The sequence below is a fragment of the Erythrolamprus reginae genome, chromosome 11 (genome assembly GCF_031021105.1).
Source record: "Erythrolamprus reginae isolate rEryReg1 chromosome 11, rEryReg1.hap1, whole genome shotgun sequence".
NCBI lineage: Eukaryota > Metazoa > Chordata > Lepidosauria > Squamata > Dipsadidae > Erythrolamprus > Erythrolamprus reginae.
Window position 1 is genome coordinate 478482 of NC_091960.1, and position 26718 is coordinate 505199.

The 26718-nt window shown below is 65.8% G+C and overlaps 2 protein-coding genes across 8 annotated transcripts; one reads left to right on the top strand and one right to left on the bottom strand.

The window, feature by feature from the left end:
* The first annotated feature begins 168 nt into the window (after window positions 1–168).
* On the top strand, window positions 169–18859 carry MARK4 (microtubule affinity regulating kinase 4). 7 transcript variants are annotated; one of them, XM_070764405.1, is made up of 18 exons: window positions 169–311; window positions 7201–7467; window positions 8146–8199; window positions 8956–9004; window positions 9533–9598; window positions 10202–10272; window positions 10501–10557; window positions 10786–11022; window positions 11281–11400; window positions 11994–12093; window positions 12354–12463; window positions 12650–12809; window positions 13662–13879; window positions 14154–14257; window positions 14709–14975; window positions 16273–16352; window positions 16681–16725; window positions 17224–18859. In XM_070764405.1, the coding sequence occupies exons 1-18, from the start codon at window positions 261–263 to the stop codon at window positions 17286–17288; spliced, it is 2121 nt and encodes a 706-aa protein (XP_070620506.1). In that variant the 5' UTR covers window positions 169–260; the 3' UTR covers window positions 17289–18859. The 7 variants fall into 7 exon arrangements, with proteins under 7 accessions (XP_070620506.1, XP_070620507.1, XP_070620508.1 ...); XM_070764406.1 differs by having other exon boundaries at window positions 12653–12809; XM_070764407.1 differs by having other exon boundaries at window positions 12653–12809; window positions 14712–14975; window positions 17224–17375.
* Window positions 18860–19381: 522 nt separating this feature from the next.
* CKM (creatine kinase, M-type) lies at window positions 19382–24803 on the bottom strand. Its single transcript, XM_070764270.1, has 8 exons — window positions 24764–24803; window positions 22942–23155; window positions 21646–21800; window positions 21298–21430; window positions 20726–20897; window positions 20393–20516; window positions 20009–20198; window positions 19382–19729 (listed from the first exon to the last, which is right to left on the bottom strand). Exons 2-8 carry the CDS (start codon window positions 23132–23134, stop codon window positions 19551–19553), a joined length of 1146 nt encoding a protein of 381 aa, XP_070620371.1. The 5' UTR covers window positions 23135–23155; window positions 24764–24803; the 3' UTR covers window positions 19382–19550.
* Window positions 24804–26718: the final 1915 nt, after the last annotated feature.

Below are 26718 nucleotides of genomic sequence, written 5' to 3' on the forward strand. Positions count from 1 at the left end.
CGGCGGACGGGCCGGACACCCAGGCGGCACTGAAGGCGGCGGGAGCGGAGCTGAGTCCGGGCTGCCTCCTGCGCGCCCCTCACCGCCCCCCCCGCGCCACCCGGGCCCAAGAGCGGCGCGCGAGCCGCCTCCCCGCCGACGCCGCCCGCCCGCCCCTCGCCCTCCGACCGCGCCGGGGCGCATGAGTGGCCACTCGGGGGAGGCAAGCGGCCCTCGTCGCCCCCGCCGCGTCCGGCCTTGGGCCGCGGGAGGAGGAGAAGATGTCTTTGCGCATCGCGCTGGCGGCAGGCAACGAGCGCAACGCCGAGCCGGTGAGTCTTCCGCGGCGGCGGCGGCGGCGGCGACCGGTCTCGTTTCCCGGGGGAGGCCGGGCGGGGGGAGGGGGAGGGGTGGGTCAAGGCGACGCCGGCCGCTCCGGCCTCGGGGGGCGGGGGGGGGGGCTCAGCCGCGGGGCGAAGGTCACCCCGACGGGCCGCCTCCCGGTGCCGCGGCTGCCCAGGCGGGCTTCTCTGGCGGCGGCGGCTCCGGGGGCTCCGGGCAGCAGCGGCAGGCCAGGGGGAGTCCGTGCCCTCCGGCAGTGACTCGGCGGCTTTTGCCCCGCTGCGCCCGGCCTCGCCTGCTCCAGCCCGGGGGAAGGCGGGAGGCCGGAGCGAGGGGCCGGAGCCGACGGGGGGGGGGGGGGGCGGGCGGGAAGGCGGGCTCCGGCTGAGGCATCCGGGCGGCTGCCCCGAGGCCTGCAGGCCCAGCCCCCCCCCCCCCCGTCTCTGGGGCCGCGGTCGCCGGGGCAGCTCCGGGCCGTCCGGGCAGCGCGCTCGAGCTCCGGGGGGGGGGGGGGCGCCTCCCTGGGTTCAGCCGCGGTCTCCGCCGACTCCTCGGAATAAGCCCCCCCTTCGGATCCTTTGGCCTGAGGCCTGCCGGGGGGGCTGTGGGAGGCCGGCATGAAGAGCCGCGGCTGGGGGCTGTGGGGGGGTGGAGCCATTTCGGGCTCTTTGGCTGCAGCTGGATTGGCGCTGGGGGGAGGGGGAGGGGGAGGCCCACCCAGGGGTTTCAGGGCCTTTGGGGGGGGCAGGCCGGATTTGGGCCCCAGAGAGTCCTGGAGGCAAAGGGGCCCCAGAGATTCTTGGGGGCCACCAAGCCCAGACTAGCTCGAGCAACCCCAGCAGGCTCCTCGGAAGCCGAGTGGGACTCACTTGCAGGGGGGGGGGGGCATGTTTACGTCTGTGCCACAAAGGATGCCGCCTCCTTTCCTGGTGACAGCCCGGCTTCCTGTGGCATCTCTCTCCACCCGCTTGGGAAGGGCCAGTGCCAGCCTCAGGGCCCCCTCCCCCCCTTGTGCTGGGGTCCGCTTGCCCCCCTCTCCCCCCACCACCGTGTGCCATCTGCCGGACCTTCCCTGGCTCAGGCCCCTCCCTCTCCACCACTGCTGCTGAAACCAGCATCGCCGATGATCGCCATCAAGGCTTCCTGAAAAGTGCCGCACCGCTGTGTTGCCATGGCAGCGAGGTCCTCACCATGGCAGCCAGCTAGGCATCGCCCCTCGCACCTGCGTCCATCGCCAGGAACTGTCAAATGACCAGGGTGCCTCTGAGCATGTGCAGGGAGCTTCCTCGGCCTCCCAGGGAGTAACGCCGCCTGCCCCGGCCTGCCTGGGCCTGGGAGTGCCGGGCGGGTGCGGCTCCCAAGCAGCTCGGATCCAGGGGCACAGCGGAGCGAGGCGGGTGGTGCCACCTTGCTCGCTCCAGAGCGCTTTGCCAAAGCAGTTCAGGAGCAGCCTGGCACAAGGGGGGAGGGTCTCCAAACGGGGGGCTGAGCACCTGGTCGGCCGAGCCCGAGAAGCCCCGCTGGGTCCCTGCCATGGGTGTCCCCTGCCCCCAACCTTCCCAGGGCCCCCCGGAGCTTGGGGTAAAGCCTGGAGGAGAGCTGGAACGTGGCCATGCCGGCTTGGCCGAGACCGAAGGGCACCGTCTCCTGCTTTGGTGTCCTTGGGTTCCTCCGCTCTCCGCCTGCCGATGGCCTTGGCCAGCTCCTCCTGCCTGCCGCAGCCCTCCCGGTGCAGGCTGGGCCTGGAGAACAGCCCCCCCCCCTCCGGGAGTTGGGCCCGGCTGCCCCTCGGCTTCTGTGGGGGCCCCTCCCGGCCTCCTTCACACAGCGGTGGTTGGCGAGCTGTCCTGGGCCGAGGGAGGGAGGGCGGGGGTGGGTGGGTGGGTGCACACCTGGGCCTCCCCTGCGGAGCAGCTGCCTGGGTGTGGCCCAGCCCCCCGCCCTGAGTGGGACGTTCGCCCAGTGGGGGACTTCTCTGCCATTCCGGTTTCCCTGTGGCTCCTGGAGGATGCGGTGTCAGGGCAGGGCCGCTTCCTGGGTCACCTGGGCGCTCTTCCTCCTCCTCCTCCTCTGTTGTTGGGATGAGCTTCCTGGATTAGGAGCTGATGACACTTGGGGCTTCTGGGGAGACACTTGAGGAAGGCAGCTGCTGGGCGAAGGTGCTGCCGGGAGTCCCACCTGCCTCTGGGCGCTGCAGGGCGTCTGGCCCGGTCCTGGGCCTGGTGCTGCCTGCCTGCTCGGGAGTCCGCCCCGGGGCCTGGCGCTTTCGGATCTGCTCCCGGCTCGGCTTTGGAGCGGAATGGAGCCCGTGAGAGGCCAGGCCTGGCTGGGAATGAGGAGGGGGTCCAGGCTTCCACGCAGAGCCCCGCTCGGATCGGCAGGGAGAGGCCAGGTGCGCTCTGGGGCTCAGTCCAGGGTCGGGGTGGGTGCTGGGGAGGCTGCTAGCCCAGCCTGCAGGGTCCTGCCAGGGTTGGCACCTCGAGGAAGGAGCTGGGCAGGGAAGGAGCTGGGCTGGTTTCCTCTGGATCCCATCATAGCGTGAGAAAAGAGGAGTAAATGCTTTTGGTAAATCCACAGGAACTGAATGTAAACTTGCCTGGGATCAACCTCGGTCCACCCTGAGATAAAATACAGGGAAGAGCATCAGGGCAGGTGAGGTGGACCAGGCGGCCTTTCTCGGCCCTCAGGAAGCGGGGGGGGGGGGGGGGGCTGGGGGGGGGCAGAGCAGCAGGAAAACGCAAGACAAATGTTGAGCACTTTAAAGGTAGCGACGATCGACCTCGGAATGTTAGCAAGCAGCAAATAGTCCCAGTTTATTGGTTTTGAATCCTGGCCCTGCCTCTCACCCCAGAGCCTCAGGGGCTTGACAAGACCCCTGTGAAGTAGGCTGGGAGAGCAGGAGGGAGACCCCCCCCTGAGGATTTCCCCGGCCGAGGGTGGCTGGGTGGGCCCGAGTGGCACCCGCTCTCTGGCCCATGGTCCCACTGGGAGCGGCCCCTGCTTTGGCTTCCTTTCCCTCGCCCACATTGGGAGGCAGAAGACCCCGATCGAGGCTTCTCCTTGACAGAGGCCCAGACCTTTGGGGGCTGGACGGCTGCGACCCATGGGCTTTGGACTCCACCCACGGGCCTTGCTCCCTCCTGTCCTGCTTTGGGACCGAAAGGCAGAGCTGCCACCGAAAGGCCTTCAGTCATTCTTGGCTTCCCTGCGGCCCAGAAGGGGCTCTGCAGCGGGCACAGTTTTGCGCTTGCTCGAGCGCGGGAAAGTGGGGAGGGGGTCCGCAGGAGGAGAGCGCTTTGCACACCGCAGGCCTCCCGAAAGGTCTCCCCCTGCAGCGAGGGAATCTGTGCACCAGGCGCCCTGTCGCCCTGCCCTCTCTTTGAAGCGTGCAGCACTGCTGCTTCCCAGCGCATTATTGATGAGTGTCGAAGGGGGGGGCGCTGTAGCCCCCTCCCTCCCTCCCTCCCTCCTCCCCTTGCCCTGCACACTCGCGAGAGGACAGGCGGCGTTCCTGGGCATCCCACAATGCACCGAGGTGCTCCGGCTCCGTGGAAGCGCAGGCAGCTTTGCAGAAAGCCCAGTCCAGGCGGCAGCCGCCAGTCCAGCCCCACCCCCAGCCTCACCCCCGCCAGCTGCCCAGGGCAGGTGGGAACAGCCCACTCTGCCCCTTGGCCCCTCCACCCCCTGCCGAGGAGGCCAGCCAGAGTCCCTGACTTTTGTGCCCCTCCCGGACCACCCTGGCCCCCATTCCTTGCCCAGCTGGAGGGAGGGAGGGATCAGAATAGAGCTGGAAGGGACCTTGGGGGGCAGGAGACCCTCGGATTCACAAGGGGGGACTGCACCGGTCTCAAAGTTCCCAAGGCTGAAGCCCCCTCCCTCCATTCCAAACTATCTCAACTTTTCTTGAAAGCCTCCAGGGATGGAGCAACCACAATCTCTGGTGGCAAGCTGTTCCCCTGGTTAATATTTCTCACCATTCCATCGCCTGCCCTTCTGGAGGGGGAGGGGCTCTTCTCCTTGCCCCATCTGGGCTTTGGGAGGGAGGGGCTGGAGGGTCCTTCCGAAGGTTTTGGCCTTGGGGCCCAGAGCCGGACGTGGGATCCCGAGGGCCTGAGCCAAGCCCGAGGCCTCTGCTGGCATGCCTGGCGTTGGGGCAGCCCCCCTGCAGGAGCCCCCTCACGCCGGGAGCCCTCGAGCCCCTACGACAGGTCGGCCAGTGACCGGTAGAAGTTGCAACGTTGCTGAAAAAAGTGTCCACACTTGTGACCGTCGCAGCCCCCTCCCCCCATGGCCCACGTGGCCCCCTTCGGCCACAACGGGGGGGGGGCAGATTCACGCGACAACTGCAGCGGTTCACTGAAAAAGGAAAACCGCCAAGGGGGGGGCACAACTCTCTGAACCAATGCCACACTTGGGAGCCTGAATGTTGGGCCCCCTCGTGGCCGTAGGTCAAGGACCCCCTGCACTCCACGCAGGTGGCCCTTCAAAGGCCTCGCCCAGGGCAGGTGGGCTGCCCCTCTCCTCCTCTCCTCCCCCCCTTCGGTCCAGCAGGCTTTGGCCTCATGCGGCCGGAAATAAAGGAATGGGGGACGCAGGTCTCCGGAAGCTGCCTCCTGATGCCTTGTGCACGACGGGTCGTCCTGGAGTTACGGCAGCTCATTTAGTGACTGTTCAAAGTTACAACGGGGCTGGGAAAAACGATTCTTCCCCACACTTGCAGCCCAGGGACGGGCTCCACTTCCCTCCGCCCCCCGCTCGCGTTGTGATGCTTCGTGCGTGTGTGTTTCGCTCTCGCGCCCCTAGACGTCCCATGGCGCAGTGGCCAGAATCCGCTGATCCGCTGGGCTTCGGGGGAAGGGACAGAGGGAAGCCTCAGAACAAATTTCTCCTGCAGCAGCAGAGGGGAAAACATTTCGGGGGGGGGATCCCCCCAAAAGATGGGGGCGACCCCAAAACCAGGTCCTTGATGCCACCGTCAGTCCGGTCCAAACTGGGGGGGGAAACACCGCCATACACCCCCGTTGCAAGCACTGCACCCTCCCCAGAATCACGCGATTAGAATCCAGCCACTGACTCCCCCGATCCCCTGGGGCAGCCCCCTTACGAGCCACATGGGGGGGGGCAGCTGATTCTCCCTCAACTTATCAGCAGATCAGGAAGAAAATTGGGGCAAATTCACTTAACAAAAGTTTTGCTTAGCAACAGAAATGTTGGACTCGGTTGCGGTCATAAGTTGGAGATGCAGCTGGGTGGTCAGCTGTCCAGCGGTCTCTGGGAAGAGCCGATCGGAAGTCTGGGGAAACTGACAGGCAGATCTGGGTCTCTGCCCCACGCGTGTCCTTGCCGTGTTCCCAGGGCTGAGCCTTGGGGGTCCGAGAGAACGTGTCGTGGCTGGGGATGGTGGGACTTGTAATCTTAACTCCCCTGGGGTGGGTGGGGCATTAGAGAATCCCTGCTAAGAGAACGGAGACCCCCCCCCCCCACGAAGTGACTCCGACAAGCCCCCGCAGGGACTCAGCTGAGCTGGCTGGAGAATTCTGGGAGGTGAAGTCCACAAGTCTTAAAGGGGCCAAGCTTGAAGCCCCCCCTCCACTAACCAGCCGCCATGTCCTGGGCGCTCCCCCCGCCCCGCCCGGCATTCCAGGGCCGGAGAGCCATAAAGGGAGGATTGTTCCTACGGGAAACAAGGACCAAGGTCATCCTTACGGCCGTCTCTGCCCAGCGTTCTTCCCTGCTGTGGGGAGGGCAGCCTGGCCACTTCCCCTCCGAGCCCCCCCTCCTCTCCACTGAGGAAAGCAGAGCCAGGCCGCTCACCAGGGGGGCTCCGGGGCTCCCAAGAGGACATCCGGTGGGGCAGGCTGAGTCGCGATTCCTGCAAAAACGGAGGGAGGCCGGGAGCTCCGTTGCCCCCTCAAATGTGGCCCCAGAATCCTGCAGCCGCACCCCCGTCTCTACAACCAAGTGGGAGGGTGCACAACCTCCCCCCCCCCATTCTGGTGACTGGGCCACCATGGAGAAGACCCTGTTCCGCCTTTGGCCTTCCTGTTCTCGGCCCTGGAAAAGGCTCCCCCGCCCACAGAATCCTGGGCATGAAACGGGCACTCGGGGGCCACAGCTGGAAAGCTGCACTGGGGCCCTTCCAGCTGGCAAGGCCGGGCATCGTCTGGCCTCCCTCCCTGGCTCAGCGTTGGGCCTGCCAGGACGAGAAGGGGGGCAGAGGGCACCTGAAGCCTTGGCGGCAGTCTGGAGTTGAGGGGGCACCGGCTGCCCTCCCCGTCCCGGCCCAGTCAGGTAGGGCCCCCCCGCCCAGCCCTTGGCCGACACAGGCAGGAAGTCCGTGCCAGAATGCGGAGGGCAGCCACCCCAGGGGGCTTCTAGCAACGGCTTTGGGGGCTTGTCAGAGGCGGAGGCCGGGCTCAGGATCCCCCCAGAACCCCTTGGATCGCCTTCTGAGGGGGGGGTCCCAACTTGGCCTATCCTGCTTTGGGGGGGAGGGGCTTCCCAGCCAGAAGTGTGGGGGGGGGGGGGGTTCACCCACTTTGTCTAAAGTGCAGTTTGGGAGAAGCAGAAGTTGTGCCCCCAAAGCTCTGGGTTCAGAGCTGACCCAGGGGAGGTTTGCTGATGGGGGGGGTCCCCCAAACTGCTGCTGTAGATCCAAAGGGAAGTCGCAGCCCCTGGGGGGGAGGGGGAAGAGGGGAGGGGGCAGAATGTGAGCAAGCAGCGAAGGAGAGTTGGGGGGGCTGCTCCGGGTGGTAAATGTGGGGCACAGGTTGGGGGGCAGCCAGCGGGCCCAGCTTTCCCCCCCCCCATTTGAGTGCTGGCAGCCACTTTCTGTTTTGGCCTCGTCTCGTCTCCAGCCCCCCTCCTTTTGCCCCACAGCACCAGCGCTGCCCGGTGGTGACGCTGGACCCTGCCCCCCTGCCGGTGACGCCCCCGCTGTCCCCCCAGCCCTCCACCCTGGCCAGCAGCCGCTCCGAAAAGGGCTCGTCATGGTCCAGCCGCTCGCTGGGCGCCCGCTGCCGCAACTCCATCGCCTCCTGCCCCGACGAGCAGCCCCACATCGGCACCTACCGGCTGCTCAAGACCATCGGCAAGGGCAACTTCGCCAAGGTCAAGCTGGCCAGGCACATCCTGACTGGCCGGGAGGTGAGCTGGGCAGAGGTCTGGGGGAGGGGTCAGTTGTGTTTGGGGGGGAAGCAGCTGAAACTGGCCAGGGAAGGGGCAGAGCTGGCGAGTTGGGGGGGGGCACCGGACCCAGCACAAGCCACGGGGGGGGGGGTGTCGGGGGGGATCAGGTGCTCTTGAGTCTCACCCCCAGCTGAAGGTCGACTCAGCCAACCATCCTCCCAAGGGGGGTCCAAGGAAGACCCAGAGTGGGGGGGGGGCAGAGGCTGATGGGCTGGCCGAGACCTTCCGGAAGGCTCTGGGCACAGAAAGATGATCCCCAAGCCTGTCCCCCCCCCCAAAAGAAACCCATAAAAGAAAGGCAGGGTTGGCAATCATGCCGGGAGGGGGAAAGGGCAGGGAGCCCCGGCCTGACCCCCCCTCTCCCTCCTGCCCTCAGAGGAAGAGCCAGGAGGAATCTGGAGGGGGGGGCGGGGGGGGCATCCCTGAACACAGGAGGGGAGGGGGGGAAAGGCTCCCCCCAGAGCCAGGGGAGGGCCCACCAGCCCCACGGACAGCCAGGCCAGCTCTGAGGGTGGCGGTGGGGGTTGTCCTGAGGATATCAGAGCCCATGCTGCTGCCCCCCCCTTCTGCCCCATGGCTGAATCCGCCCCCCCTCCCCCGAGAGCCCACTGACTTTCTGCCTTGTCTTTTCTCAAGGTGGCTATCAAAATAATTGACAAGACGCAGCTCAACCCCACAAGTCTCCAGAAGGTGAGCAGATGTTGGGGGGGAGGAGTTAGGGGGGGCTCCAGAAGCCAGCTGAGGGAGGAGTGTCCCCCCGTCTCCTGGGTAGCCCCACAAAGAGAGGCACCTGCAGGCGGGGGGCTCCCACCTGAGTGAGGGGCTTGAGCCCTGAGCCCCCCCCTCGCCTTCCCTCTTGGCTCCCTGCCTTTCCTGCCAGTGGGGGTGGGGAGGGATTGCTCCCATTTGCCCCCCTCCCTAATTATGGCTCAGAGTCTAAGCTGGTCGCTGTGGAAACGGCCCCCTGCCAGCTGCCCACTGGGAAGGGAGGGGGAGGGGGGCTGCTAATTAGGGGCTGGATCCTCCAGGACAAATGAGCCTCAAGGAAAGGGGGGGGGACACAAATTGTAAAGGCGGCCTGCCCCCCTTCACAGCCCCCATTGCTTCAGGCCCCGCCCCTTTGGGTGCCCCAGGTCTTTGGTGGGGGAGGGCAAGACCCCATAGGGGTGGCCAAGGGTGGCCAGCCACAGCCCCGAAGGGAATAGGGGGGTGCTGGGGGGGGCACAGAAGAGTCTCTTCAGCAGGACAGGAGGGGGGGTGTCAGGGGAGGGCGGGGCAGGCAGCCAGCCGGACATGCAGGGTCACTATGCATTATACTGTAATAAGGCAAGAACGGCTGGGGGAGACCAGTGCGGCCAGGCCAGACCTAAGAAGGGTCGATTCCCAAAGCTGGGGGGTCCCTATTGGGGAAGGGTCAGCTAACTCCTGTCCGGGGCATTTTTGCAGCTCTTCAGAGAAGTCCGGATCATGAAGGGACTGAATCACCCCAATATCGGTAAGAAATAGAAGCCTGGGAGACGCCCCCCCCCCCAAGGAAGTGGTGCTCTTCAGCAGCTGGAGGGGGCGGGGGAGGCGGGGGTCCAAATGAGGGCCCCTCTTTCAATTCAGCACTTGCTGGGGATAAGGGAGGGGCTCAGGGGGCATCAGATTGCAAAAGCTTGCTAGGCATGGTGGTGGGGGTCAGAAAAAGGAACACCCCCCCAAGAAGTGAGCAGAAATTGGGATGGAGGCAAAGCTTTGGGGAGCAGAGACTTCCTGCCTAGGGGGCTTCCTGGCAAGGCTTCCCCCTCCCCCAGGAAGGATCGCTGCAGAATCCGGGGGGGGGGGGGCGGTCGCAGTGCCCAGAATCAGAATTCTCTCCAGCGCTTACATCGCCCCCCCCCCTTCAAAAGAGGCCTGGGGGTGTTTGCAGTGGTGCCTGGGGGCCGAGTGGGGGGGGGCAGCTGCAGGGTCAGTCAAGAGCCTCCCGGGGGGGGCAGCTGCTGTGGGGGGGGGCTGACGGAGCTCCTGGTTCTCTGCGCAGTGAAACTCTTTGAGGTGATTGAGACGGAGAAGACCCTCTACCTGGTGATGGAGTACGCCAGTGCCGGTAAGCCTCGCCTGCCCCTCCCGGCTGCAGAGGGCCAGCCCGCCCTGGCCAGGTCGAAGGGGACATTTGCAGCTCGTGGTGGAAAGGGGGGGCCATTTGGGGGGCTCTCAGCTGGGATGTTTCCTGGCAGACGTTTTGTGACCCAGCTGGGTAACCTCGTCTGTGCCACTGGGGAGTGGGCTGTGGCGGAGGAGCGGGGGGGGGGGGAAGAGGGCAGGGTCCCTGGGGGTCCCCTTGGAGACCTTTCCGGGCCGAGCGAGGGGGCATCACCCACCTACTCTGAGGCTGGCTGGCTGGCTGCAAGGGGAGCCCCAAGGACCCCCTGGGGGCCAGCCGGGGCCCATCCAGGAAAGGCTCCCCACCGGCACCCCCAGCTGCCCTTGCGCTGCCCTCTCAGGCCCACTGGCGCCCACCCCCCCTTCACCTGGGCAGGCCCCTCCCAGCAGATCTCCAGGAAGAGCTGCGAGCACCTCCGGCCATTGCCTGGCCCCGCTGGCCCCAGGCGCCAGTGTCCGTGGCTGCCCCCACCCTCGGCTCCCTGGCCCCTCCCCCGCCTCACCCTCCCCCGCCTCACCCTCCCCCGCCCTTCCTCTCTTGGCGCAGGAGAAGTTTTCGACTACCTGGTGTCCCACGGCCGCATGAAGGAGAAGGAAGCCCGGGCCAAGTTCAGACAGGTTGGGTCTCCTGATGCCCCCGAGAATGACCGGCTCCGGACAGGGGTCCCCTTGGGGCCTGGCTGGGTGGGCCAGGCTCCCTGGCATGAGAGAGGCCCCCTCCCCCTCTGGGCACTCCCCTGGCCTAGGAATCCAGTCTCGGGGGCACAAGGACCGGCTGGGGGCTGGGGGGGGTCGTCCAAACGGAAGGACCCCCCCACTAACCAAGACCCCCCTCTCTGCTCCTAGATCGTCTCGGCTGTGCATTACTGTCACCAGAAGAATATCGTCCACAGGGACCTGAAGGTCAGGCCTTTCCCTGCCTTGTGTGGGAGCGTTGGTCCAGCCCCCCAATGGCTGGGCTCTGGGGGCCTCCCTGCGCGTCCACCCAAGGAGCCAGGAGACCCAGGGAATGGGGCAGGTTCTCCGACCGGCATTCGGCTGGTCATTAGACTTTTAGGGTTCCTCAAAGCCTTTTAGGCCTGGGGGGCTGCAGCACCACTTTAACACCCCCCCCCCCATTCTCGCCCCCAGGCAGAAAACCTGCTGCTGGACGCAGATGCCAACATTAAAATAGCCGACTTTGGCTTCAGTAACGAGTTCACGCTCGGCTCCAAGCTGGACACCTTCTGCGGAAGCCCCCCCTACGCTGCCCCGGAGCTCTTCCAGGGCAAGAAGTACGATGGGCCGGAGGTGGACATCTGGAGCCTGGGGGTCATCCTCTACACACTGGTCAGTGGCTCCCTGCCTTTCGATGGGCAGAACCTGAAGGTGAGGCCGTGGGGCGCAGAGGGGCAGGCAGGGGCCCCGTTGCAAGGTCAGCCAGATGTAAGGGTCACCTGGCCGGCTGCCTTTCCCTTCCTGCGGCCGTGGCTGGCTTGGGAAGGGAGCGAGGGGCTGGCACCAACTCCCCTTGACTCCCTTGGCCAGACAGCCTTGCCCCCCCCCCCCAGCAAACTAGATGCCCAGAGGGACTGAGGGGGCGGCAGGGGGCCACTCTGACTGACAAGCCTCTCCCCCCCCCTTCAGGAGCTCCGGGAGCGAGTGCTGCGTGGCAAGTACCGTGTCCCCTTCTACATGTCCACGGACTGTGAGAACATCTTGAGGCGCTTCCTGGTGCTGAACCCTGCCAAGCGCTGCACCCTGGAGGTGAGCCCCCCCGCCCCGACTACGTGGCCAGCCCCACGTGGCCCTTTGCCCCCCCCTGATTCCCCCCTCGCTCCCCTGGGGCTGCAGAGCCCAGCTGGCACGGCCCCTCCCCACTGCCAGTTTCCCCGGCACCCACCAGGAGCCGGGCCTTTAATTAGCAGCCGTCTCCGCGGGATTTGCCCCCCCCCCCCACTGCTGAGCCTTCCTCCCTGCTCCCCCCCCCCCAATGACTGTAATTAGCCTAATTGACTCAAGGATAATTGCATGGTGCGCCCGGGAGGCACTGCGCCCACGTCCCCCCTCCTGGCACGGCTCAGCGCCTCTTCCGGTTGGGCCTCCACACGCACCCTGCAGATTATGGGGGGGGGGTTGTGCCTCCCCTGAAAGGGAGACCCCTGCGGGGGAAAAAAATGGGGGGAGTCCTTTGGGTGATGCCTGTGAGCATGTGCTGAGGGCTGCAGGGACCGGCTCCCTCAGGTGGGAATTGCGAGGGCTTGGGGCTCAGAGCGGCAGGGGGGGCCGGGGGGGAGGGCTGCATTGGTGGGACTGGGAGGGGGCTCTTCATCCCCCCCCGACACTCATTCCCCCCCCAGCAAATAATGAAGGACAAGTGGATCAATATCGGCTACGAAGGGGACGAGCTGAAGCCTTACCGGGAACCGGAGGAGGATTTTGCGGATGCCAAGCGCATAGGTAGGGCACCCCACCGCCTGGGATCTGGGGGGCTGAGCGGCCCTGCCCCCCCCTTCCACGAGGGCAGCCGATGCTGCTGCCTGGGCCTCCCAGCTGCGCCCCCCCGCCTCCCAGACAGAAGGGGCTGCCCCCCATGCCCGGCTGCCTGCCTGGCCACCGAGGGGTTTGGGGGAGGGGCAGCTGGGCAGCTTCCCTGTCCGCAGGGGGGGGCTGGGCTGGGTTGACGCGCTGCCTCCGCCCCTCCCTCCCTCCCTCCCCAGAGGTCATGGTGGGCATGGGCTACAGCCGGGAGGAGATCAAAGAGGCCTTGACCAGCCAGAAGTACAACGAGGTCACAGCCACCTACCTGCTGCTGGGCAGGAAGAACGAGGTAGGCCCGCTGCCAAAGACCCCACCCCACCCCACCGGGGTTTGAGCAGGAGGGGGGGCAGAGCCTTTGCCAGGAGGACCCAGGAGTGGGGGAGGGTCCCTGGCTTCTGGGGAGCCACCCCCCCTCCCCTGAGAGGGACGCCTGCCCGCTTGAGGTCTGACGGGCCTGGCGGTCTGCTCCGTCCAGCAGGTGGAAGGGGGGGAGTCCCGCACGGGCAGCAGCCTCTCGCTGGCCCGAGCTCGGCCGCCCAGTGAGGTCTCCAACGGCACCACCAAGGCCTCCTCACACGCCAAGGGCCAACGCAGCTCCTCCACGTACCACCGGCAGCGGCGGCACAGCGACTTCTGTAAGTGCCCCAGGGGCAGGAGGCTGCTCTTGGGGTCTGGCATGACCCCCCCCTGCACACCGCCAGGAGGACCCCCAAGAGCCCAGCCCCCCTCCTCTTCGCTTCCCCCCCCCCGATCATCAAATGGCCCCAGGTCATCGGTCTGCTTGGAGTCCTCTTGCAGGCGGGGTGGGTGGGCTTGATAGCCTCAAGGAACACCCCCCTTCCCCCCCCCCACTGTGGAGCCCTCCTTCCAGAGGCTGGAGACGTAGTCAGGATGGCCATCAGGCTGAGGTGGGGAAGGTCAGCCAGGCGTCTGACCCCCAAGGGAGCCCAAAATCTCTGTTGCCCAGTGAGAGATTGTGACCTCTCTGACCACTGTTGTTGGCCAGACGGTTGTTGAGTGAATCTGACTTTGATGGTTGCAAAAGGGGACTTGGCACTTATCTGCCGCTCCCTGAGCTTTCGCAGCCCCCCCCCCAAGCGCTTTCCAGAACCCGCCTCTTTGCCCCCAACACTCTGGGTGCCCCTTTGACCCCCCTGGGAAGGACGGGAGGCTGAGTCCACCTGCAGCCGGTGGGGAGATTTGAACCGCTGAACTACAGGCGGCAGTGGGCTGAAGGAGCCTTCCCCCTGGGACACTGCGACCGTCATAAGTGGGGGCCAGTTTCCAAAAGTCCGAATGTGGACCACGTGACCCTGAACGGACGGTGTGGTGGTCATAAGTGGGGAAAGGTCACTCGTGTTGCCTCCCGGTGAGCCCAGGGGCCGAGTCTGTCCCTTCGAGGCAGAGGGAGAGAAATGGAGGGCGGGGGCCCTTTGCCCCCCCCGGGGGCCCTCGGCTGAACGTGCCCCTCCCCCTCCTCCCCGCAGGTGGCCCCTCCCCCGCCCCCCTGCACCCCAAGCGGAGCCCCACCAGCACCGGGGACGGGGAGCTGAAGGAGGAGCGGATGCCCTCGCGCAAGGCCAGCTGCAGCGTGGTCAGCAGCGGCCGGGGGGGGCTCCCGCCCTCCAGCCCCATGGTCAGCAGTGCCAACAACCCCAACAAGTCGGAGATCCCCGACCGGCGCAAGGACAGTGTGGTCAACACGGTGAGGGGGACGGGCAGGCGGGCGGGCAGGTGGAGGGGACACGCTGCTCTTCCCCCTCCAGGGCAATTAACCTGTGGAGCTGCTTGCCACCAGAAGTCCTGGATGCTTTTTAAAAAGGCTGGACAGGCCCTTGTCTGGAAGGGCAGGGGGTCTCCTGCTCGGGCCAGGGGTCGCACTACAAGACCCCCGAGGCCCCCACTGCTGCTGAGCCCCCCTCCCCCCTCCCGGCCCCCAGCACCCGGGCCCTGAGCCGCCCCCTGCCCCCCTCTTCCAGAATAACCTCCCGTCCAGCATGATGACCCGCAGAAACACCTACGTCTGCACCGAGAGGCCCGGGGGTGACCGCCACTCCCTGCTCCAGAACGGGAAAGAAAACAGGTGGGCTTGGGCTGGGGGGGCAGGGGGGGGGCGGCACAGTCAATTCAGGGCCTGGCACAAGGGGGGGCAGGGGGGTCTCTCCGCCTTGGCCCTCTGAAGGTGGGAGCCCCTCAGGCAGCCCCGCCCATGAGCCGGAGTCCAGCCTTCTTCAAGGGACGGAGGCTTGTATCCAGAGGGAGAAAGAGAAGCCATTGCACGGCCTTCTTGGTGGTGGCCTCCTCCCAGATGTCCCCTTTCCTGGGCCACAGGGTGCTTGTGAGCGCCTGCCCCCCTGCTCCTGAGCCTCCCACCTTTGGCCGCCTCATGTCCAGGGACCAGGCAGGGGGTCAGCCTCCCCAGGAGGAGGGGGGGGGCTCACCTACAGAGGCCACAGGAGCCCAGCGGTGGCTGAAGGGGTCAAAGGGCCTGCCCTGAGTGGCGCCCTCTCCATCCTCCCCCCCCCCCCCCGCAGCAGCTCCGGGGCCGGTCGGGTGCCGCCAGCCTCCCCCTCCAGCCACAGCATCGCCACCTCCTCCTCCGACCGCAGCCGGCTCTCGCGCGGCACCAACATCCGCAGCACCTTCCACGGGGGCCAAGTGCGGGACCGGCGTGGCCCCGGCGTGCAGAACGGGCCTCCCCCCTCGCCCACCCTCTCCCACGAAGCCCCCACCCTGCCCCAGAGCCGCAGCCGGGCCACCTCCAACCTCTTCAGCAAACTGACCTCGAAGCTCACGCGGAGGTAAGCAGGGGGGGGGCAGCATCCCATCCTCCTTCTCCCCCCCCAGGTAATCCGGGACGCCAGGTAATCTCCAGGGGGTCCCCCACCAGCGACCCCCATTGAGCCCATCGTAACCGTTGCTAGGCAAGACCGTCGGTTAGGGGAATCCCTGCCCTTGTCCAGTGACTGATCTGCCCCCCATTGACCTGGCTGGTCAGAGGTCACACAGGTCACAGTGCAGCCCTGAGAGATGAAGTTTGACCAGGGGACCCTGGGGGGGGCTGCAGTGGTCCCCAGTGGGGGAAATGGACATTGTAACTTTCAAGGGTCACTAAGGGGACAGCTGTAACTGGAAAGGAAGGCAGGGGAGAGCCCCTCCAGGGCCCCTCCCCCTGGGCCTGCCCCTCGGGTGCCAAGCCCCTCCCCCAGCCTGCTTGGCCCGGGTCTACCATCCAGGGAAAACCGGGGGAGGGGGCACCCCTGGCAGAGTCCCTGAGAGTCCGGGGGGGGAGAAGGGGGGGTGTAGGTGTAGATCTCCCCTCCTGCCAACCCAGAGGGTTGAGGGGCCCAGCCAAGGCAAAGGGGTCCCTGGATGGCTAACCAAAGAGGAGGTGTCTTGTGCAGCCCCTGCAGGGGGGCCTTCGCCCCAGAGAACCCCCGGAGCCCCCCAGGAGGGCAAGCCAGTGAGCATGACGTCTGGGTCTGGGGCGCGCATGGTTTCCCCCCTGGCCAGCCCCCCCAGCACTGCTTAGCTGAAGGCGGCTGCGTCCCCGCCCCCCCCTCCGGGAGAGGAGGGGCGGCTCTGGTCCCGGGAGGGGGGAGAGGAGGGGGGGCAGGGAGAACAGCTGGCTTAGATTGAACAGGAAGCCCCTACTGCCAGCTGGGGGGGGGGCATGGAAGCCAAGGCCCAGGCGGCCCCACCCGGAGCCTGGGCACTGCAGGTCCCTCGGCAGGCCTGGGGGGCAGGAAGGGAGGCGGGGGGCTTGGAGGACCTGTGGGGAGTCTAATGGGGCAGGATGCAGGGGGCACATCGAGGGGCCAAGGGGCAGGGCAGGATTCGCACTCCTGACACCAGGCTTGGCTGGCTGAAGAAAAGGACACTTGGAGGTTTCACTTTGGGGGGGTTCAGCTGGAGGAGTCCTCAGGTGCAGTCCGAGCCCCCCAAACCGTCTGGAAGGAGTTTTCCCCCCCCCGGCTCTCCTCCCCCTCCCCCACCCAGAGCGCTTGCAGCCACTGAGGCAGGACTGAGCCCCCCCCACTAACCCCTCTTGCTCGCCCCCCGCCCCCCCCCTTTACTCTGGCTTCTCTCTGTTTCCAGGGTCACTCTTGACCCCTCTAAGCGGCAGAACTCTAACCGGTGCGTCTCGGGTCCTTCAGTGCCTCAAGGATCTAAAATCAGTAAGTGGCTGCCCCCCCCCAATGCCCCCCCCCCCCCGCTGCTGCCTTTCTCGCTGCCTTCTGCCTCCCCCCTCTTGCTTGGCTGGGCCCTTAGCGCCCCCCCCCTTGAGGGGATGCCTCTCAGCTGCGCCTGGCTGCTCCCAGCCCCCCCCATAGAAGGGTTGTAGGTAAGGGAGGGGGCCGATCCCTGAGCCCCTTTGGCCCTTCCCAAAGACCCACTTGGCCAGGGGACTCCCGGGGGGGGGGTCTGGAGGCTGGCGGTGGGGGAGGGGGGCTTCTCCCCCCCCATCTCCTAGGCCCTGACGGCTGCCCCCCCCTTGCCTTCCAGGGTCGCAGACGAACCTGAGAGAATCGGGGGACCTGCGCTCACAAGGTGAGTCCCGGGGGAGGGGCTGGTTGTGTTGAGGCTCTGAAGGCCAAGGGGGGGGGGGGGGAGAGGCCGGGGGGGCACCTGACCTCCCCAAGAGCAGCTGGAAAGCCTGGGCTTTGCGAGGTTTGTGTTGGCTTTGTACAGTTCAGCTGGGGGGGGGGGCATGTGGGGTCCGTTGCCTGGGCTGCTCCCGTGTCTCCCAACTGCTGGAGTTTATTTTACTGATTTATATAGATATACATTATTCTTGTTCATATGGACTAGGGGCCTGGCATTGTTTTTACGAGAGACTCAGGGCAGCCCAGCTCCCTAGCCCCCCTCCCTCCTCTTCTCCCCACAACCCCCCGGTGAGGTGGGCCGGCTGCCTGTGAGAGCGAGGGGAGAGGGCCGGGGGGACCTTTCCCACCTGGGCTCTCCTTGCCCCGAGGCTGGTCAGGGCCTTTGGGGTCCGGCTGGTGGCCCCCCCTGCTGAGCAGCCTCTGCCCCCCCCTCCGCCCACAGTTGCAATCTACCTTGGCATCAAAAGGAAGCAGACCCCCGGCTGCTCCGATTTACCTGGAATGTGAAGCTGACCAGCACCCGCTCGGCCGAGGCCATCCTGGCCGCCCTCTGCCAGGCCACGGACTCTGCCCACTGCGCCCCCCGGCAGACGGGGCCCTTCGTCCTCTCCTGCACCCACGGCAAGAGCGCCAGCGAGCACTTCTGCTCCTTCGAGGTGGAGGTCTGCCGGCTGCAGCGGCTGGGGGGGCTGCACGGGGTCCTCTTCCGGCGTCAGGCGGGCCCCTCCCTGGCCTTCCGCAGCCTGGTGGCCAAGATCACTGACCAGCTGCAACTCTAGGCGGGCACTGACTCACCCCCAGGCTGGGGGACTGTGTGTGTGTGGGGGTAGACTGGGGCCCCGGGCCCCCCCAGCTTCCCTCTCAGACCCAGGCCCCCCCTCTGTTGCCAGGTGCCTGGTGCTAGGATGGGGGAGGGGTAGTCAGGGGGGCCGGCAGGGGAGGGCCCTGGCTCTTCCTCCAGCCCCTCATAGGGTGGGGGAGGGGCTGGCCGGCCTTCCCCTCCCCAAGTCACTTGGGAGGAACTGCAGGGGAGGCTCCTCCGTTGTACAAAGGGGACCCCCGCCCATTGTGCTGTGGCCCACAGCCAGGACCCCCTCACCCGCCACCCTATTGCCATCCAGACTCTGGGAGCCAAGGGGGGGGCGGTTGTGGGGCGGGCCCATAAAGAGTCCGGCCTCGCTCTCCTGGCCCCTGCAAGGGCTGAACACAGTGTTTCCCCCCTCCCCCCAGGGCCCCACTGGCCGGAGAGCTGACCAGAAGCGCTGCTGCCCCCAGGGACTCAAACCTCCAGGGCAAGGGGGAGTCAGTGGGGGTGGGGGGAAGGCCAGGAGAATACTGAGCTGGGGGAGGGGGCACGCAACAGGCAAAGGCGCTCTGGGTCTTCACAGCCCCCCCCCCTTCCAGCCTTCCAGCCTTGCCCTCAGTAGCAGTGCCATTCGCACCCAACTGGGCGGGCAGCCAGGCCCCTGGGCAGTCCGGGCACCAGAGGTTGCAGGCCAGAAGCCCCCCCCCAAGCAGCAGGCGGGACCCCCCCCCCATCTCCCCGCAGACCTCGTGACCGGACTGGGAAGCTTGGAAGGTGCCGGGCGGGTGCCGGGACCCCCTCGGAAAGGGGCTGGTCCTCCCGAGTGGGGGGCAAGGCCAGGACCCTCCCACAGGCGCTAGGCAGGAGCTGGTGGCACGGGCGGCCTGAGGAGCTCGGCTCAGGGGGGGCGGGGGGCACCTCTGCCCTGAGTGGGACTGGCAGAGAGGGCTGGGAGTCAGCTGTCTGGCCAGGAGGAGCAGGGCGGTGGGGGGCCTTGGCGGGGGGGGGCAGAGACCCAGCGGTTGGTGGTAGAATTGGCCCCTCTGGTGGGGAAACCTGCAGTGCCCCCTCCCTCCCCCCCACTTTCCTTTGTTTACTGGGTGCCCCCGCTGTGACTTCCCCCCCTGTACAGACCCCCCTTGTAAATAATGCCCCCTTCGCCCTGTGTCACTGGGTAGAGATATTAAGCGCCACCTTTTCACCTCTGGACGATGTAAGTTATTCCGGCCCCAAACGACGGTTGTGTCCCACCCTCAATAAACGTAGAAACGCCTCCGGCCTCCGCTTGCTCCCTGCGTCCCATCTGGGGCTGGGGGGGGGCTGGGGGGAGGGCTGGCAGGGGCCTGGGTGAGAGTCCTCCCAGGGGGCTCCTGGGATGAGAGGCACGGCTGCCAAAGCCTCGCGGGGGGCATTGGGAAAGGGAGCCCCCCTCCAAGGGCAGCCCTGCATTAGGCGCCAGCCTGACCCGCCCCTGCTCTTGGAAGACCCCCAACCTGAGGCAAAAGACCCCCCCCTTGCTCATAAAGCCAGGCTGTCCTGGTGGGGCTGCTCTGGGCGTATGGAGAGCCAGCATCCCCCTCTGCCCCCCCAGGCTGAGCCTGGCCTTCTGTTGGAGGCGAGGGAGGGGCGCAAGGAGGCCGCCTGCGTCTGGGTGGAGGGGGCCATCCCTGGGAAGGCCTGGCGGCAGCTGCTCTTCCCTAGACAGCCTGGGGTTCCAGGGCTGGAAGGCGAGAAGGCAGAAGCCCCCCACCCAGCCCCGAGGGTGGACGGAGAGAAGAAAGACACGGGGGCCGTCTTTGGGGGGAGACAAGGCGCTGGGGCCGATCGGTCGCTTTATTGAACTCGGTCTGCGGGGGCTGCCCGGAGGAGAGCCCCCCAGCTGGCCAAGGGTAGAGGCCAAGCGCCAGGAGTTGGGGTCACCCGGCTGGAGTCAGGGCCCCAGGCCGCCCGGGGTCGTGGCCCCCTCACTTCTGCGCAGGAATCATGTCGTCGATGGCCTGGCCCTTCTCCAGCTTCTTCTCCATCTCCACCATCAGCTTCACGCCGTCCACCACCAGCTGCACCTGCTCCACCTCCGAGGAGCCCAGTCGGTCCGCGTTGGAGATGTCGAACACGGCACCCACGGCCTCGGTGTCTACGCCACCTGGGGGAGGGGGCACAGCGCCCACTCAGTCCACTCCGACCTTTGGGGGGACCACCCGGCCGGACCCAGCGGCTTTCATCCCTGTCTGGGGAAGGGGGCTGCTGTGGACCCCAAGACCCCCTGGGAAGGAAGGAAGGAGGGGGGGCGCAGGGGCAGGAAGCAAATACCCCCCATGGGGGCCGCTGCCTCTTTCCAATCCTCCCCCCTCCCCTGGGATGCAAGGCAGGAGGGGCTGCCCAGTGCCCCCGCCCCCCCCAGCCCCCTCTGCCCGGCCCCCACCTGTGCCGCGCTTCTGCAGGCGGAGGCGCTTGAGGGTCTCCTCGAACTTGGGGTGCTTGCTGAGGTGGGGCAGCTTGACGTGGACGCCCCCACGCAGGCCGGTGCCCAGGTTGGAGGGGCAGGTGAGGACGTAGCCCAGGTGCTCGTTCCAGCTGAAGGGGTGGCCGGCCTGCTTGAAGATCTCCTCAATCTTTGGCCCCGGAGGGGAGAGGGGGGCAGGGGTCAGTGGCCAAGCAAGCGATGCCCCCCTTCTCCTCCTGCGTCCCCCTCCCACAAAGGCTGCTTCTCCCAGCGAGGGTCTTCATACCTTTCACGTCCTGCCCAGGCCACTGGGGCCCCCCGATGCCCTGGAAGCAGCCCAGAGCCCCCCGTGGCCCCCCTCACCTTCTGCAGCCCCACGCAGAAGCGCCGGAAGACCTCCTTCATGTTGCCCCCCTTCTGCATGGAGATGACGCGCAGGTGGTCTTCCTCGTTCACCCACACCAGGAAGGTCTTGTTGTCGTTGTGCCTGGGGGGGAGGGGGGAGCAGGGGCCTCAGGCTCAGCCGGCATTGGCCGAGGTGGGGCTCCAAAGAGCATCCAGGCCCTTTCGGCTGCCCTCCCCTTGACCGGCTTTGCACAGCTCTTCTTGGGGGGGGCAGGGGATACAGGGTGAGGAAGGGGGGCAGCCGGGGGGCCCTTTGGGCCAGGGGGGAGATGGGGGGCAGACCAGGCTCACCAGATGCCCCGGGCGTCGGGCCAATCGCGGGCCATGCCAGAGGCCAGCAGCAGGGGGGAGACGGGCTTGTCGAAGAGGAAGTGGTCGTCAATCAGCTGCTGCTGCTCTGCGTCAGTCATGTTCTTCAGCGGGTAGTACTTGCCCTTGAACTCTCCAGACAGGCTGTTCAGGGCTGGGGGAGGGCGGGGCCAGCTCAGCAAAGGCCCCGGCTGCCCCCTCCGGCCCCTCCCTCTCGGTTCCCCAACAAGGCTCGGAGGGGGGGCTGGGCTCCCTCTTTCCAGCCCTCCTTACACCATCTCAGTTTTCAGGGGGGGCCAACCATGGGGCCTTTGGGGGCCCCTGAGCAGGACCCTAAGTCTCTTACTGGGACCTAAACTATTCAGGGCAGCCCCAGTTGGGCAAGCTCCCGGTAGGACTAGCGCCACCTGGTGGACCAGCGGGGGACCCTCCTGGCAGGACCAATGGGGGTTGTCTGGGGTTGACCTGGGCTGCCGGGCTGTGAACCCAACTGAGCTGTTGGATGGAGACCCTGAATTTTGGATAAAGCAGCTACCCCCCTTCTCCCCCCTTACCTTTGATGGACAGGTTCTCTATGGCCCGGCGCTCAGCCCGGCTGCAGTGGGGGGGCAGGGTGTACCCCTTGATGCTACGGCCGGTCCTCACGCGGCTGCTGAGCACGTAGTTAGGGTCCAGGTCATCACCGCCCTGCAGGGAAGGGAAGCCGGGGGTCCCTCTCAGCCCCCGAGGGGTCTCGAGTCTGTCAGCCCCCCGCCCTACCCCAGCCCCCCCCATACTCCTGGGGGGGCCACCTGCCTGGGTTACACAAGGATGCCCAGGGAGACACACACTGAGACAGGAAGGGCTCCTCTGCAGTTCTCTCCCCCCCCCCCAAAAGCCAGGCCGGCTCCCCCTGCCCCCACCTTCAGGTTTTCGTGGTTCAGGTCAGTCCTGTGCTTGTCGGTGGGTTTGTAGCCCCCGTGGCGGTCGTGGATGATAATGTCGAAAAGCTCTTGGAAGACGCAGTAACACTCTTCGTCTCCAGCCACACAGCCCACGGTCATGATGTAGGGGTGGCCTGTGAGGAGAGGGGGCTTCAGTCCCCACCTGGGGGCCTCTGCTCAGCCCCGCCTGGCCCCACACGCATGAGGGACCGGGCTAGGCCTGGGGGGGGGGCTTACCCACTGTCCCCCCCTCGGCAGAGTGTCTGCCCAAGCCAGGTTTCACCCCCAGGCAGCGGCTACATGGGTGGGTGCAGGCCGGCATTTGGCCCCCAGCCACCTCCATCGGGCTCAAGGTCGACCCCCAAAGCCTTTGCCTTCCCCTCTGCCTTTGCCCTCCAAAATGTTTACAATTAAGACAAATTAAATTAAAACAAAAACTCCCAGAATTCCCCTGCCAGCAGAGTGGTTCATAGCTGACGTAACCAACTATTTTTTAGCCCATGTGAACAAATAATGGATTTTCACATGTTCTCCCCTCCCTCCCCCCATGCCCAGAAGGCTGCTCTGCGCATGATGGGCAGCTCACAAGTCAAATAAATTATAGATAGATGAGAAGGGTCGATTAGAGAGAGAGCGAGAGAGAGAGAGAGAAATTAGGTTAGATAGAGGATGGATGGATGGGTGGATGATAGATTAGAGAAATAGAGGGAGATTATGTAGATTATGGTCTTTGTGTGTGTGTGTGTGAGAGAGAGAGGGATATCAGAGAGATTAGAGGGGGGAGGGAGGGAGGGAGTCGGGGTTCCTGCAGGTGGCTGAACAAAGGAGGGAGGCAGTTGCCAGTGGAACTGACTGCACCTTGGTTAGAGGACGTGACTGGTGGTTTCGGAAAGCGCAAAAACCACTGGAGCCTTTCACCAGCCTCTGCCAATGTAACCTCTGTACACAACAAAGCCATTCTTTAAGGAATCCGCCTTAAAGTTTTGTTTGCTATGGGTGGACATGAACCAGCCCTCCACTGTGGCAACCCTGGCGCCTAAAAACGGCTTCGGCCAGGCCAGCCCCATAGTGGACGGAGAGAGAGAGAAATTCAAGATGCAGAGAGAGAGAGAGAGAAAAGACAGAAAGTGGGGTGGAGGGGGCCACGGGGGGGGCAGCCTGTGCTTTGTAGGGGGGGGAAGGCCAGGGGCAGCCCCCCCTCCGGGACTGCTGCCAATCAAAGGGCACTGAGGCCAGAGCATTCCAGCTGGGCGGGGGAGGGGAGGGGGGGCCCACCTGGGTTGTCCACGCCGGTCTGGATGGTGTCGTCCAGGGTGAAGCCGCTGGGCGTCTCCTTGTCGCGCAGCCTCTTGTACATGTCCGGCGTGAGGGCCTTGGCCATGTGGTTGTTGTGCGTGCTCAGGTCAGGGAACTCGTCCTCCGCGGAGAAGTTCATCTTGTACTTGTTGTGGGTGTTTCCGAAGGGCATGGTGGCGGCTGGCGGAGAGTCCTGCGGGCGGGGGGGAAGGTGGGGCAGGTGGGCTGAAGGGCCGGGGGTAACCTCTACTCACGGGACCCTCTCCTGCCTCACACGTCCCAGCCACCGGTTGCGTTGCACAGTCAGACTCCTCCGGGCCCCATCGGCCAAACCACGCTGACGGGTGGGTCTACGGGGGAGAGCCTTCTCTGTGGCGGCCCCAGCCCTCTGGAACCAGCTCCGCACCTCCCCCATCGCCCTGGCCTTCCGAAAGGCGTTAAAGACACACCTGTGCCAGCACAGCCAGTAGTGGGAAAGAGGGAGTTTGAGATTGTATCTATGGCTACTGTGTCCATTTAATCCTTGAGGACCAGAGCAGCCTACAAATCTAACAAAATGGATAAGTAGATGGATAAATTATTGTGGATCTTATAAGGGGAGGAAGCTTCTCCCGGCCATGAAAAAGGGGGGGGGGGGGAGTTTGAAAAGGAAACGAAGCCGGACTTTGCACTGCGCCAAACTCCCCGGTTCCACTGCAGGGGGAGGGAGCCAGTGTGGGGGTCTCAGATATCCAGTAACAAAAACATTGGGGCAGGGGGAGCAGCCAGACCCCGTCTAAGACCCTAGAGCCAGCACTGGCCCTCTCCCCAATGGGGGGCAGCAGACAGGGTCCCATCAATCCCGGGGGGTCCAAAGAGTTCTCCCTCTTGGCATTCTTCAAAGCAAACCTGCCTGCATGCCCCCCTTTTAGGAGGGGGGGTCCTGGCTCTGCCACCCTCTGCTTGCTTGGGGGCCTCAGTGCCGGAGGGGGGCCAGGACTGGGCCCCTCCAGGGAGCAACGCCGGTGGACCCGGTTGTGTGGGAGGGAGCCCCGGGCAAGGCAGAGTCTGGAGACCCCCAAAAGGAGTCATGATCCCCCGTGGCCCTCCAACCGAATTGGGGGCCCTTCTTGAGTGTCACCGTCAAGGTCAAGCCCTGGAGGTGTCAGCTGACCCAGAAGGCGGCCAGTGCGCAGAGCATCTTGGGTGGGGGCCAAGCGACTGGGGCAGCCCCCTCCCCTTCGGTCCCACCCACCGAAAGCCAGGATAAATTTAGCCTCTCGGAAGCAGGTTTATTTATAGTGGCTTCTTTTTGTCCACAAAAGGGCCCCGGTCACTGCCTCTCGTGGCTTCTGCGCAGGGCGGCCCCTTGGCCACAAGGGCAGCTGCATTCCAGGGGCAGCTTCTGACCGCTGTCAGCACTCTCGGCAGCCCCGAGAGGAGCCCCCAACCCGGTCCCTGGCGTGGGGGGAGCCCGGAAGGGAGGAGGGGGCAGAGGGTTGTGCCAGGCAGCCCCCAACCTCCCTTCGGTCACCCTTGATGCCCCCCCACCGCTGGGAGAGCACAAGGTCACGGCCAGATCTGTGGTCACCCTCCCCATTCATCCCCCCACCCCCGAATACCCATCTAGGAGAGCTGCCCGGCCAACGACTCCAAGCCCTGGTTTTATGGACAAGCCCTTTGCCCTGTGGGCAGTGTTTTCAAAAAGGGCCACTTAATCCCCCCCCCAAATTGCCAGCAAAAGTCCCCCACCTGTTTCTGCCAATTCCCTCCCCACCCCCACCCCACCCACTGCAAATCCAGGCCGGAGAGGGGGGGTTACCTGACCAAGAGAAGCGGGCTGCCTTGTCTCACTCCTGCACGAGAGGTGACCCAAGAGCCCGGGCTGGGGGCTTCGGCATATAAACCCTGGGCCCCGCCCCCATTGGCCGAGCCCCGGCCAGCAGCCAGCTGTGATTGGCCGCAGCAGCCTCAGCTCAACTTGAAATTGGGTGGGAGTCTCTCCTCCGGGCACTGCAAAAGGCATCGTCCTGTCTGGATGGGGCCCCTATCCCAGCCCCACCCTCCGCCAGGGCTGGCCAGGAATGCCTGAGGTTTGCAGGAGGGGGGTGAGGGGGGGGTGAAGCGGGCGCCTTCCTTCACCTGAGCTGGGGCCACACGGTTCCTGAGGGAGCCTCCGAGCAGAACGAGGGAAGAGAGGCCCCTTTGCCCAATCCCCCCGCTCGCCCCTCTGGGGACCCCCCCCCGACGCTGCCCCTGGGGACCCAGGGGGATGCAGAGAGCGAGGCTGGCTGGGGGAGGATGCTAGGAGCCCCCTGGAGAAGGAGGGGAGCAGAGAAAAGAGGAGGGGGAGGAGGACCGATTGTAAGCCCCCCATCTCTGGCCCCCACCCCACAGATTGAGCAGAATTCCGTGAAAAAAGGGATTTGCCTTTCTGACCTGCTTCCCCAGGGCCATTCTGCCCCCCCTTCCAGCTGCTCCAGATGCCTCTTGCTCCAGGCCCCCTCTCCCCCCCCCCGTGACACCCGGTGCCCAGCCCAGCAGCTGCCCAAACAGCCCCCTCCTCATCTCAGCGCAGAAACTGGAGCTCTGGGGCTGACCCCCCCCCCCTCAACCAGGAATGGAGGTTAAGTAAGATGTACAAGGGCCGGAAGGGAGCCTATCATGCCCTGCCCTCGCTCTGGGAATGGGCTTTGTAGTCCAACCCAGTCACTGGCAGATGCAGGCAGAGACCCGGACTGGTTTCGCAGCCTTCTGCACAAGCTCAGAGAACACTTGCCCTCTGCCCCTCCTGGAAAAGTGGGGGGCCCGGATTGAATCTCCAGGGGGGGGATTCTCTGGGGCCACAGAGAGGAAGACGCTCCCTCCCTCCAAGGGGGTCAGCCAGGAGGCCTCCTGCAAACTGGGCCTCCCTCAACACCCCCCACCCGTGGGATCAGGTTCCCCAGCCCCGTCCTCCAGGGAGAGGCCTCTGTCCTCCGCAGCTGCCACTTTGGAAGGGGGGGAAATTTGATCTCATGCCCCCCCTCCACACCTGCCTCCCCTCCTCCAGCCTGACCAGCTGCAAAGGACTGCCTGCCCCTTGGTCCACATTGTGGGGGGGGGCTTGGGGGAGGCAGGAGCCGCCGGTTTTACCAGCCCTGAAGTGGGGGGCTGAGAAAGGCTGGAGGGCAGCTGGGTTGTAAGGAGACCCTAACCCTCCTGGGGTCTAAGAGAGGCCCCACCCACCCCCATGTGACACCCCCCCAGGATGCATCCGCCCAGTTCAGAGGGCAGGTAGCTGCATATCATCCCCAGCTCAGGCTGATGGCACCAGTAACACACCCCACCCCTCCCCTCCGCCTCCTGTGCCGTGCTCAGCCTGGCAGAGAGAGGCCTGAATGTAGCGGTCAGAGCCATCAACCAGTGGAACGGCCGGCCAGCAAGGGTGTGAACTCCCCAGCTCTGGACGTTTGCAAGCGGAGACTGGACGGCCATCTGGCTGGGGGGCTGGAGGGTTTCCCGCTTAAGCAGGGGCTTGGGCTTGGTGACCTGTAGGGTCCCTTTCAACTCTACTAAATAAATAAATAAAAGGAGGTGGGCACTCTGCCCATGCTCAGAGGTGGCCTTGTGCTCACGCCTCCCTTCCAGGGGTCAGGCTTCGGACTGCCTCCGTCTGGATTCCGGCCACAGGAACAGGAGCCTCCCTGGCACAGGCGACGCCTCGTCTGCACAACCGACTTGGACAGCTGAGGAGACAGAAATCTGGCCCTGGGGGGGTGAGGGGGGGGAGACACA

Bases quoted from the DNA above. Each gene is read 5' to 3' on its own strand.
- MARK4 (XM_070764401.1), top strand. From the start codon at position 261: ATGTCTTTGCGCATCGCGCTGGCGGCAGGCAACGAGCGCAACGCCGAG. The intron at 9,005-9,532 runs GTAAGAAATAGA...TTCTCTGCGCAG, and splicing joins ACTGAATCACCCCAATATCG to TGAAACTCTTTGAGGTGATT. The intron at 10,558-10,785 runs GTCAGGCCTTTC...TCTCGCCCCCAG, and splicing joins TCGTCCACAGGGACCTGAAG to GCAGAAAACCTGCTGCTGGA.
- CKM (XM_070764270.1), bottom strand. From the start codon at position 23,134: ATGCCCTTCGGAAACACCCACAACAAGTACAAGATGAACTTCTCCGCG. The intron at 20,199-20,392 runs GTGAGGGGGGCC...CCGGGGCCAAAG, and splicing joins TCTGCGTGGGGCTGCAGAAG to ATTGAGGAGATCTTCAAGCA. The intron at 19,730-20,008 runs GTGGGGGCCGGG...CCCCTCCCCCAG, and splicing joins CCTGCAGAAGCGCGGCACAG to GTGGCGTAGACACCGAGGCC.